Here is a 12,500-nt window from a genome sequence, read left to right as displayed (position 1 = left end):
AAAGCCGAATTGTTTGGGAGAGAGAAGGTTATGGTCTTCGAGATACCACCTTAGTCGAGTGTTTATGATTCGTTCGAAAATTTTCCCTAACGTCTCGAGTAGACTAATAGGGCGGTAACTCTTAGGGTCTGTCAGGTCTTTTTGTGGCTTAGGAATGAGGGCCACTAAAGCGGTCTTAAAGGGAACAGGAAAATAGCCGGTCGCGAGAGAAGAGTTGTAAAGATTTGTTAAAGCTTGGATGAGGTTGTCAGGAAGATGAAGAAGAGCGTCGCGTCCGATCTGTGAGGAGCCTGGAGCCTTACGAGGAACCCTCTTTAATCTTTCTTTGACCTCCTCACACGAGATGGGGGCTAAGAGTTCGCAGGTGTCGTCCAGCCTATCCAGACGGATAATTGGCTCTGGATTAGTTTCTACCCTGTTATTTTGACTCCAGGTTTCGATAGATTGAATATGTTGAGTGAAGAGTGGGTGGGGTGGGTGAGGGTAGAAAACTTGAGCCCAGTGCTCTTGAAAAACTCGAATAACATCCACGGGATTCGTTACATTTACATTATTATGAGTGAGGTGGGAAAAGGGAGGGTAATTACTACCTTTAAGTTGCTTAATTCTTTGCCAAAATTCCCGTGGATTGCGAACTCTGTTTGTTTCTACTTTCTTAATCAAATTTATCCAATAATTTTGATGGTCTGTATCAAGACTATCGATGACATGTCTTCGGAGAATAGATAAGTCCCATCTAACTTGGTTTAGTCTATTTAAATTTTGCGTGAAACGACTTCTATAACAAGTCAAGAGACGTTTTGTCCTTTCAGATGGCTGAAATGACATGCGAATTTTATACGAAGATCTGGGGATAGATCTAAGCATAGCTGAAGAAATGGAGGTGAAGATGAAGTTCCAATACCTATCTATTGATTGGGTGTCATTCCCATCGAGATTAACATGAAAATTTTGATCATTTAACGTTTGAGTGAAAGTCTCCCAATCTGCTTGTTTATACCGGAAAGATCGTTTTTCTTTGTTGAGTATAGGTGAGGTTGAAATCTTTAATATGACGGGTATGTGGTCCGAACCGACGTTCGGACCGGGTTGTAGGTGTGTGTGGTAGGCGAGTGCTGCCCTGTTCCCAAAGACGAGATCAGGGCGGCCCTTTCCTCTGTTTGTGTATGAGGTGAAGAAGTCGGGTCCGATGTAGTGGAGTCTTTTTGTTTCAAAGATAGAAAAGAGTTGCCTACCATGGGGGTTGGTAGATCTGTGGTGTAGTGCCGTGTGTGTGGCGTTGATGTCTCCGGCAAAGAAGACTGGGAGGCTGGTATAATTAAAAATCTTATTGAAATCTGCAAGAGGCAAGTTAGAATTTGGAGTGACATAGGCAGTGGAAAGGATAATAGGGCCCTGTGGGGTGAATATCCTGACTGCCATGAAGTCAGGGTGAGTGAATGGGGTGGTGATGAACTGAAAGCTGAGGGTGGATTTAATGAGAATACAGGACCCTACGTGCACTCCGTCTCTTGATTGCCTTGATGTGTATCCATAGTGCCGAATTCTATAGCCATTCGTGATGCCTATAGAATTCAGTAAGACGACATCGGGGCGTTCTTCTTCTAGAAAGTTGTAGAACAGGTTTCTGATGGAAAAAAAAGACCTTACGTTCGCTTGTACAATCGTTAGCATGTCACTCAAGGCAAAACCATTTTACCTGGGTTCACCTTGCGTGGCGTAACCCGCTTCCTGGAGCGGTCCCGAGCTCGATCCTCGATGTCCGGATCGAGGTCAGGAAGAGAGTCCTGCGAGCAGGACACAGGGCGGAAGTCCTGGGAATCGGCGGACCAATCTCCAATACTCCCACGCTGCCCCATGGCTCCCCCGGAGGAGAGCAGGGGAACTGTCTCCTCAAGGGGAGGAAGGGGCTCGTTCGCGACCCCGGAGACGAACTCGACGTCGATCTCGGAATCGCTTGAATCCTCATCGAGGATAGTGTCATCGTGGTGATGACAAGGAGCAGGAAGGGGGGGATCCTTCTTGTCTGTTTCTGTATGCTTGGATGGTGGCGTGATGTGTTTGCGTGTATGATCAGTGTTTCTTGTAGAATTGCGTGCTTGTGCGGTTTCGTCTGTTTTGCGTTGTGGTGGTGGTTGCAAAACGAGGTGTCGTGGAGTGGAGCTAAGAGGCACTGAGTTAGTGTTTGTAGCCTCAGTAGCTTTAGTTTCGGTGGTTGTGGCGTACTCTGAAATGTATAGATTGTCGTCTTCGAAGATCTCCTCGGGGATGACAATGCTGGGGAATCCGTTTCTTTGTAGCATGAGTGGGACAATGTTCGCGAATCTTTTAGCGTTGTATTTGGCAGCAATGAGAGCGACGTGTAAGATGGTTTGGATTTTCGGGTCTGTGTTAGGAGTAAAGGCGTTTGTGGTTGGGAGTGGTAAGGGCATTGTCATCTTTGAGGAGGTCGGCCTGGGTGTACTGGTTTGAAGGGGTCGAGTGGCTGCTGTTGTGGCGTAAGAGGGGGCAGTGTTTTTGTTTTCCCTAATCTCAGTACGTTTTTCTTTCAGTATGGCTTTACGTCTCGGGCAGGATCCGCTAACTGCGACGTGAGAACCCTCGCAGTTGCAGCATTTGATGCTCTCTTTGCACTTGGCGAAGAAGTGACCTTCGCCAGCGCAACGGGAGCATCGTTGTGGGTGTGGGCATGAGTGTTTGCTATGATGGAAGCGGTAACAGTTTAAGCACTGCTCTATCGGAATAAAGCACTCTGGTTCTATGTTGTATGTTGGAACCGATGTATTAAACATCATGAGTCCACGTGCTAGAAGTTTCTGTGCTTCCTCAGGGGCAGAGACTCGTATCTTGACGATACGAGACTCGGGAGGCTTATAAACGTCAAGGACAGTGACACCGTTCTTGGCGGATACTTCCTGAGCGATAGACTCTGCAGATCGTGGGAGGATCGTCCTGTCGATCTTTTTTGCCACGACCGTGCATTTGGCCTTCGTTTCGGGAGAGGGTACGGGAGTGAAACCATGATCTTTGAGTTTTCTCTGGCCTTCGGCCGAAAGAAAGGGGGTCAGGTGCTCAGCTTTGGCTACTGTCACTTTGTAGCCCTAATAATTTGCGTAAAGTAAAGTAAAAGTTTGGAAAGAAGAGTGGGAAAGAAGAGAGGGGATAGGGGAAGGATAAGGATAGAGGAAATGAATTTTAGGAGGAGAGAAAGGAGCCGGGGCTTAACCCAGCATGCAGGGTAAAGTTGTAGGTAATAGTTGAGACAGGACTTTGGAAGGGGGATAAAAGGGAGAGGGGGAACCGAGCGCCATCTGAATCGTCGAGTTTAGCATAGTTTGTCCTTAGCGCGCACGGTTTTCTCTCTTTCGCCACTCGACTCGCGGGAACAAACACACCGCCGACTCAAGGTCGCTCGGGGCGAGGCCGCCGATCGACCTTGAGCGCGTGCCAACACTGGAGGCTGTTTGTACCCAACGTACTCGTGGGAAAGGGGTCAGACGCGTGCGGCCTTGGACCTCGCTATACTGAACACGGCCGATTCTCGGCTAACCAGGGAGGTGGGGTGAAAAAGATTACAGATTTCGGCGCCATCTGCGGTGTGCTCTGTGCACGGCCTCCTCGACCGTGGCTACAGAGATATCCCTCGGCTAACCTTGTCTGTAGAAGCGGGTTGAAGCTCGGATGTGGCCGCACAGGGGCTGGCCTCTCCTGCCGGTGCCAAGGGAGGTTTCCCTTCCTTGGAATCAGGACTGACGGAGAGGCGCGGCCCTGGCGACCTACACCACGATGGGGTTAACACCACTGGCCGTGACACTCCTTTCCCCGGCTCGCATAAATCCTTCCGACAAAGAATTTATGGTCTTGGCACGGGTAATGGCAGCGAATGTCACGTATCGGAATCCGGAACCAGTGGGATGATGGGCAAGGATTTAGGATTCGGGATTCACGCTATGATTAGGATAATGAGATGAGATGGGGTGATGGATGAGGACGTCGGCAGCCACAAGCGTCAGGTGACGAGGTGAAAAGATTTAAAAGCGGGGATACAGGGCAGTGTCTAAGGGAATTGAAGCTTTATTAGGAGATTAAAATTAGGTCACAACAACAAAACAGACAAGCAAAACTACATTAAAAACAGGAAGAGAGAACACAAACAAACAAGGGGACATTTAAAACAAGTGGAAAGAGGAAGGGGAAAAACGGAAATGAAGGAGTAGGAGATGGTTACAGAGTGTGCAGCCAAAGCTAGAACACTGCATCCACTTCTTCGTCCCATGCTAGAGAAAACAGATCATGGCCTATTCCCGGTCTCCAGCCGGAACGAAAGATGGTGTCGAGTCTATCCATCCAGTCAGAATGCCAGGCACGGAGTTTGTCGATCTGTTTACAGACCAACCTACGCCACTCGATGTTCAGAGGAAGCAGAGAAGCTTCCTCATGGAGTTCAGATGTTGTAATATATTGATCCCAACATACGTCATAGATCCATCTGAGTGCTTTATTCTGAACGAGCTGGAGTTTGCGCATGTTAGTGTAAGCTGTTTGTGAGAGTGCAAGTGGTGTGTATGTCATCAGAGGTTTGATAAGTGTTTTGTATAGATGCAGCTTCGTGCGAGGGGCCGCACTTCTAAATCGATACAGCGAAAGTAGGGTTTTGCGAGCCAATGCGGCTTTTGACTTAGCGTAAATATGAAAACGAAAGTTCGTATCAAAAGTTAAACCAAGGATGGTACAAGAGGATGTGATTTGAAGCGGTGGTTGTAGTCTGTCGAAGCTGTTGAGGTAAATGTTGTCGTAAGGAGGAAGTTTTCGTGGTTTTAAAAAGAGAACTTTTGTTTTCGTCGCGTTAGTCTTGATACGCCATTTATGCTCCCATCTCGAGACATTGTCAAGTTCGTCATTGATGCGTCGAACGACACCTGAAAGCGCATCGTGTCGAGCTAAGTGAGTACAATCGTCGGCATAGAGGATAGTGAGTGAATCTGTGTGTGTGGGGTTTGGAAGGTCATTTGTGTATAGTGTATAGAGTGTTGGGCTGAGTATGCTGCCCTGAGGTACTCCTGCGTGCATTGAAATTGTGCCTGAAACTTGATTTAAGAATTTAAGCTTTAATCTACGGTTATCAAGAAAATTGCAAAGTAACTTCTTAATTAAATTTGGAAAGTTAAATTTGGTGCACAGCTTGTACTTCAGGCCAGTATGCCAGACCGTGTCAAAGGCCCGCTCAACATCTTTCGTGACAAGAACAGTCTTTAGTCGTCGGTCTCTGTTGTTACTGATGTAGTTCGTCATGATGTTAAGTGCGTCTTGCGTCGAGTGATGCGAGCGAAAGCCGAATTGTTTGGGAGAGAGAAGGTTATGGTCTTCGAGATACCACCTTAGTCGAGTGTTTATGATTCGTTCGAAAATTTTCCCTAACGTCTCGAGTAGACTAATAGGGCGGTAACTCTTAGGGTCTGTCAGGTCTTTTTGTGGCTTAGGAATGAGGGCCACTAAAGCGGTCTTAAAGGGAACAGGAAAATAGCCGGTCGCGAGAGAAGAGTTGTAAAGATTTGTTAAAGCTTGGATGAGGTTGTCAGGAAGATGAAGAAGAGCGTCGCGTCCGATCTGTGAGGAGCCTGGAGCCTTACGAGGAACCCTCTTTAATCTTTCTTTGACCTCCTCACACGAGATGGGGGCTAAGAGTTCGCAGGTGTCGTCCAGCCTATCCAGACGGATAATTGGCTCTGGATTAGTTTCTACCCTGTTATTTTGACTCCAGGTTTCGATAGATTGAATATGTTGAGTGAAGAGTGGGTGGGGTGGGTGAGGGTAGAAAACTTGAGCCCAGTGCTCTTGAAAAACTCGAATAACATCCACGGGATTCGTTACATTTACGTTATTATGAGTGAGGTGGGAAAAGGGAGGGTAATTACTACCTTTAAGTTGCTTAATTCTTTGCCAAAATTCCCGTGGATTGCGAACTCTGTTTGTTTCTACTTTCTTAACCAAATTTATCCAATAATTTTGATGGTCTGTATCAAGACTATCGATGACATGTCTTCGGAGAATAGATAAGTCCCATCTAACTTGGTTTAGTCTATTTAAATTTTGCGTGAAACGACTTCTATAACAAGTCAAGAGACGTTTTGTCCTTTCAGATGGCTGAAATGACATGCGAATTTTATACGAAGATCTGGGGATAGATCTAAGCATAGCTGAAGAAATGGAGGTGAAGATGAAGTTCCAATACCTATCTATTGATTGGGTGTCATTCCCATCAAGATTAACATGAAAATTTTGATCATTTAACGTTTGAGTGAAAGTCTCCCAATCTGCTTGTTTATACCGGAAAGATCGTTTTTCTTTGTTGAGTATAGGTGAGGTTGAAATCTTTAATATGACGGGTATGTGGTCCGAACCGACGTTCGGACCGGGTTGTAGGTGTGTGTGGTAGGCGAGTGCTGCCCTGTTCCCAAAGACGAGATCAGGGCGGCCCTTTCCTCTGTTTGTGTATGAGGTGAAGAAGTCGGGTCCGATGTAGTGGAGTCTTTTTGTTTCAAAGATAGAAAAGAGTTGCCTACCATGGGGGTTGGTAGATCTGTGGTGTAGTGCCGTGTGTGTGGCGTTGATGTCTCCGGCAAAGAAGACTGGGAGGCTGGTATAATTAAAAATCTTATTGAAATCTGCAAGAGGCAAGTTAGAATTTGGAGTGACATAGGCAGTGGAAAGGATAATAGGGCCCTGTGGGGTGAATATCCTGACTGCCATGAAGTCAGGGTGAGTGAATGGGGTGGTGATGAACTGAAAGCTGAGGGTGGATTTGATGAGAATACAGGACCCTACGTGCACTCCGTCTCTTGATTGCCTTGATGTGTATCCATAGTGCCGAATTCTATAGCCATTCGTGATGCCTATAGAATTCAGTAAGACGACATCGGGGCGTTCTTCTTCTAGAAAGTTGTAAAACAGGTTTCTGATGGAAAAAAAAGACCTTACGTTCGCTTGTACGATTGTTAGCATGTCACTCAAGGCAAAACCATTTTACCTGGCTTCACCTTGCGTGGCGTAACCCGCTTCCTGGAGCGGTCCCGAGCTCGATCCTCGATGTCCGGTTCGAGGTCAGGAAGAGAGTCCTGCGAGCAGGACACAGGGCGGAAGTCCTGGGAATCGGCGGACCAATCTCCAATACTCCCACGCTGCCCCATGGCTCCCCCGGAGGAGAGCAGGGGAACTGTCTCCTCAAGGGGAGGAAGGGGCTCGTTCGCGACCCCGGAGACGAACTCGACGTCGATCTCGGAATCGCTTGAATCCTCATCGAGGATAGTGTCATCGTGGTGATGACAAGGAGCAGGAAGGGGGGGATCCTTCTTGTCTGTTTCTGTATGCTTGGATGGTGGCGTGATGTGTTTGCGTGTATGATCAGTGTTTATTGCAGAATTGCGTGCTTGTGCGGTTTCGTCTGTTTTGCGTTGTGGTGGTGGTTGCAAAACGAGGTGTCGTGGAGTGGAGCTAAGAGGCACTGAGTTAGTGTTTGTAGCCTCAGTAGCTTTAGTTTCGGTGGTTGTGGCGTACTCTGAAATGTATAGATTGTCGTCTTCGAAGATCTCCTCGGGGATGACAATGCTGGGGAATCCGTTTTTCTGTAGCATGAGTGGGACAATGTTCGCGAATCTTTTAGCGTTGTATTTGGCAGCAATGAGAGCGACGTGTAAGATGGTTTGGATTTTCGGGTCTGTGTTAGGAGTAAAGGCGTTTGTGGTTGGGAGTGGTAAGGGCATTGTCATCTTTGAGGAGGTCGGCCTGGGTGTACTGGTTTGAAGAGGTCGAGTGGCTGCTGTTGTGGCGTAAGAGGGGGCAGTGTTTTTGTTTTCCCTAATCTCAGTACGTTTTGCTTTCAGTATGGCTTTACGTCTCGGGCAGGATCCGCTAACTGCGACGTGAGAACCCTCGCAGTTGCAGCATTTGATGCTCTCTTTGCACTTGGCGAAGAAGTGACCCTCGCCAGCGCAACGGGAGCATCGTTGTGGGTGTGGGCATGTGTGTTTGCTGTGGTCGAAGCGGTAGCAGTTTAGGCATTGCTCTATCGGAATAAAGCACTCTGGTTCTACGTTGTATGTTGGAACCGATGTATTAAACATCATGAGTCCACGTGCTAGTAGTTTCTGTGCTTCCTCAGGGGCAGAGACTCGTATCTTGACGATACGAGACTCGGGAGGCTTATAAACATCAAGAACAGTGACACCGTTCTTGGCGGATACTTCCTGGGCAATAGACTCAGCAGATCGTGGGAGGATCGTCCTGTCGATCTTTCTTGCCACGACCGTGCATTTGGCCTTCGTTTCGGGAGAGGGTACGGGAGTGAAACCATGATCTTTAAGTTTTCTCTGGCCTTCGGCCGAAAGAAAGGGGGTCAGGTGCTCAGCTTTGGCTACTGTCACTTTGTAGCCTTTATGAACTTGAAAGAGGTGGGTGACTGCCACCTCAGTGAGAGTGAAGATCCTCTGGAGAGCCTCCTCCGAAGAAAGAGGCTCTCCATCGTATGCTAATTTAATGACGTGACCCATGGATTACGTCATAGCGTGATTGATGGTGAAGGGCAACAGGGTCAGTTTAGCAGAAGCTATTTCAATGACCAAGACGAGGACGAGGAATTGAACGTTAGGGAAACGATAAGGGGGGTCCCTACCTGCCTATCAGTTCCTATCAGTAATTTGAACTAAAATGGCAGTCATGAGATGGTCTGCCAGACCAGTCCCTAACAAAATGGCAGCTCTCAATCCACCGTAAGGCAGGCACACTAAGGCCCCCCAGACACACCCTCCCCTGCGGGAGGTAAAGGTCTGCCCACGTCCAAGCACGAGCTTGAAGATGGGGTTCGGTTCACCAGAAGGTGGAAAGAGAGCTATCCTATTGCCGAAAAAATTACGTATAGAAAAAGAAAAGCAGGTGGTTAGCCTCTAATTGTAAGCTAGCCTACAATTAGAGCGCTAGAGAAAGCAAGGTGCTACGGTATCACCAAGGGTACCAGAGCAAGGGCCAGGTCGAAAGGAATTGTCGTGGGTGTGTCAAAATCTCTTTAATACCACAACAAACAACCTTGGATCCAATGTGAGTCCACTGCCCTGATGATCAATCAATGATTGATGATGATGAATGATGAATGAATAATTTCAGTTCAGTTCAGTTCAGAGAGATTTGCGAAGGCTTTCCTTCGCCCGGGCTATATGCACGAGGCGGCCCGGCCTCTGCCAGCTATAAGTGCTGACTCATCTGATCATCATAACTGAATGCTTACCGTGGCGGTTGGATTGCCAGAAGGCGCTCCAGTTGCCACGGGGAAAGCAATAGGCATAGCCGCCTTACCAACCCGGCGGCTGTCGTCTCAGGGCCCTGCCTGAGGAAGCGAGTGTGCTCGCATTCCATCAGATAGTGCTCTAAGTTGGCGTCCGGCGCGCCACAATGGCTGCAGCGTCGCTCATCATGCCCAATGGTGGGTATGATTTGCCACGCACAAGGGTAGCCTAATCTCAGTCTGTGAAGACTGACTTCGGCTCGCCTTGGTATTCTGTTAGAGAGTATCAGCGACTCATAGCCTGTGGCATCTGAGTACCAGCTGGCCGAGGGGGAGGCTCTCGCTTCCTCTCTGTGGCGCTGCAGGGCACCGACCTGCCCTGCAGCCATCAATTTACGCCTTAGCAGTTCTCGGCTAGGATGCACCACAAGATTACTCAAGGGTTTTTTCCTGCCTTCCTCCGCTAGCCTGTCAGCTACATCGTTCCCTTTAATACCAACATGGCTTGGAATCCAGTTGATGATAATGCGTCTACCCTGATCCAGGATTCTCTGAGCAATAGTGAGAATCGTGGTCAGAAGGTAAACGTTATCAAGGGGCGTGCTTTGCTGCAGGCTGTCAATGGCGGCCCTAGAGTCTGTATGTATGACAACATGCCCGTCCGTCTGGGCTGCATGGGCTAGGGCTCCCATAATAGCGACAGCCTCTGCTTGGAGCGAGGAGGCATTGTCGGACACCCGCATAGCTTGTGCTACGTCCCTTGCTGCAAAGCCGGCGCCTGCAGTGTGGGAAATGGGGTCTACAGAACCATCCGTGAAGTAGGTTTTACTACCTGGTGGAGTGATTTCTGCAATGTTCCTCTCCGCCTCAGCCTTCAAAAGAGACGGAGAGTACTGAGTCTTTCTCCTTGACAGGTTCATGACAGAATACTCTATCAAGGATCTTGCCCACGGCGGGGCTGTGGCATAGTCAGGGTGGGGGAGGTCCATGCCCTTGACCAACAGAGTCTCCTTGAGCTCAAAGCGTATCAACACCCTGGCTGTATGAGACAGCCAGGAGTTGTTGGCAAAGAGTTCATGGTTCTGTGCAAGCCGACGCTGCACTTTTTGTCTTAGCTGCGAGTCCGACGGGGACTGTAAGACCTTGGCAAGAAACTGAGCCGCCATCTGATCGATCCGGGTGTCCAGAGGGAAAAGGTTGGCCTCCAAGAGGAGGTTGGCAACCTTAGCCCATATAGGAGCACCCAGAATGATCCTGGCGGCATCGTTTTGCATGACGTCAAGCCTTTGCCGTAGTCCAGGCTTGACCGTAATCAGGGCGACGGAGGCGTAGTCCACAATGGGACGGACAGCGTGCACATAGAAGGATCTTAGTACACGGTGGCCAGCCCCTAAGCGCCGCCCTGACAGAGCTCTCATGACAGAGAGTCTTGCCTTGGTCCGTTCTAGGAGGTATTGAACCTCCGAGCGGAAAGTAAGCTTACTGTCAACCCATACACCCAGGTATTGGAAGACATTAACCCACTCTAGCTCTATCCCTTGGACTCGCAGCCTTTGGTCTCGGACATCCTGTTTCAGCGCCATTGCCTTCGATTTGGCTGCTGAGATCTTAAGCCCGACTCTGCGGCATTCCTCAGACATTAGATCCAGACAACGCTGGGTCTTTCTGATTAAATTCTCATTCTTCCTCCCAACAGAGATAATTGCCAAATCATCTGCATATGAGATGATCTTGCACCCCGCTGGGAGTGGAATGTCGAGGATGCTTAACATGAGGGTGTTAAACAGAGCCGGGCTGAGGACCCCCCCTTGTGGAGTGCCATTCTCCAGGGGTAGATGCCTGGAAAGGTGACCTTGGAACTTCACTCTGGCAGTTCTGTCCCGAAAGTAGTCACCAATCCAGGCAAGCAATCTGCCCTTGATTCCTTTGCGGATCAGGACCTCTTGAATGGCAAGTGGGCTCGCCAATTCAAAGGCCTTCTCCAGGTCCAGGAAAACAATGACAGATCTGGTGATGCTGACAGTGCTCAGTAAGGTGGCTATACTGTGAGCAGTGCTCTTACCCCTTGTGAACCCGTGTAGGTGTTCATGTGGAGGTCCCAGCTTCCATTGGAGCCGGTTCAGTACCATTCTCTCTGCCGTCTTTCCCAGACAGCTGAGTAGAGAGATGGGGCGGTACCGACCCGGCTCCTTTGGTTTAGGGATGGGAACTATGTCAGCCCTCTTCCAGCACTGTGGTAGTGAGGAAGTCTCCCAGGACCTGTTGATAAGATGCAAGAGTGCAAGCTCACCTTCAAGTCCTAGGTGGGAAATGATGGGGTAGGAGATCCCATCACAACCCGGGGCTGACCGCGAACTGGTCTTATATGTTCGCCTTAGTTCCCTCAGAGAGAACATGGCATCGGCATCATCAGGCTCGACCGCCTTTTCTCTGATGAGGGCATGCCTGCCTGGAAGCAGTTCCTCTTGGCATGCCCTCAACTCTGCTGGTAGACCGGCGCTACTTGTTCTTGCAGAGAACTCGAGTGCCAGTCTCTCCGCCTCCGACCGCGGGTCATGGTGGGTCATTCTGGGGGCTGAGCGATTTGTGGCCCGTCTGATGCGGTTCCACAGCTCTGTAAGGGAGGTTTGGTGGCCAAAGGACTCACACCACTCCAGCCACTTTTCCTGCTTTACCCTCTTAGCAGTTTCCTGAGCATCCCTGAGAGCCTCTCTCAAAAGAGCGTGGTTCTCAGGGGTTCTCTGTCTGCGGAAGTGTCTTCTGCACATATTGATTCTGTGGTTGACCTCCTTAACCTCATCATTGTAGTACCAGGCGTCTTTAAAACACCTGGACCACGGACGAGTTTTGGGAATGGTCTCTGAGGCTGCCTCGTCTATGGCATTAACTAGTCTTGCCTCAAGTGTATCCACATTATTATTATGTGAGAATTCACTGGTTCTGAGGCACCTGGCCAGGGCCTCCTGGAAAGCTTTCCAGTTGGCCCTGTCCACCTTCCATCGAGGATTGTGCTGGGGCACAGGGGCTGGGCCAGCATCCAAGATGGTGGTGACTATCCCATAGTGATCGCTCGTGGCAGTGTTGTCCACAGACCAACGAATCCTCTCGACCAAGGCCGCAGTGACAAAGGTAAGGTCAAGGACCCCCCCGCCAACGTGCGTAGGCTCCTGGTTGTTGAGGAGAGCAATCTCGGGGCACGACTCAAGCACCGCGGCTATGTGATAGC

At 49.3% G+C, this 12,500-nt stretch overlaps 1 protein-coding gene across 1 annotated transcript; it reads right to left on the bottom strand.

The window, feature by feature from the left end:
* Positions 1 to 7,007: 7,007 nt before the first annotated feature.
* Positions 7,008 to 8,546, bottom strand: LOC147468745 (uncharacterized). Its single transcript, XM_086551842.1, has one exon. The coding sequence runs from the start codon at positions 8,544 to 8,546 to the stop codon at positions 7,008 to 7,010; it is 1,539 nt and encodes a 512-aa protein (XP_086407968.1).
* Positions 8,547 to 12,500: the final 3,954 nt, after the last annotated feature.

This window comes from Penaeus japonicus, unplaced genomic scaffold (assembly GCF_977035675.1).
Source record: "Penaeus japonicus unplaced genomic scaffold, GWHDUDI00000001_assembly GWHDUDI00000026, whole genome shotgun sequence".
Classification (NCBI taxonomy): Eukaryota; Metazoa; Arthropoda; class Malacostraca; order Decapoda; family Penaeidae; genus Penaeus; species Penaeus japonicus.
This window is presented reverse-complemented; position numbering and strand designations above follow the sequence as displayed.

Excerpts from the sequence above, each read along its gene's own strand:
- LOC147468745 (XM_086551842.1), bottom strand. The coding sequence starts at position 8,546 with ATGGGTCACGTCATTAAATTAGCATACGATGGAGAGCCTCTTTCTTCG.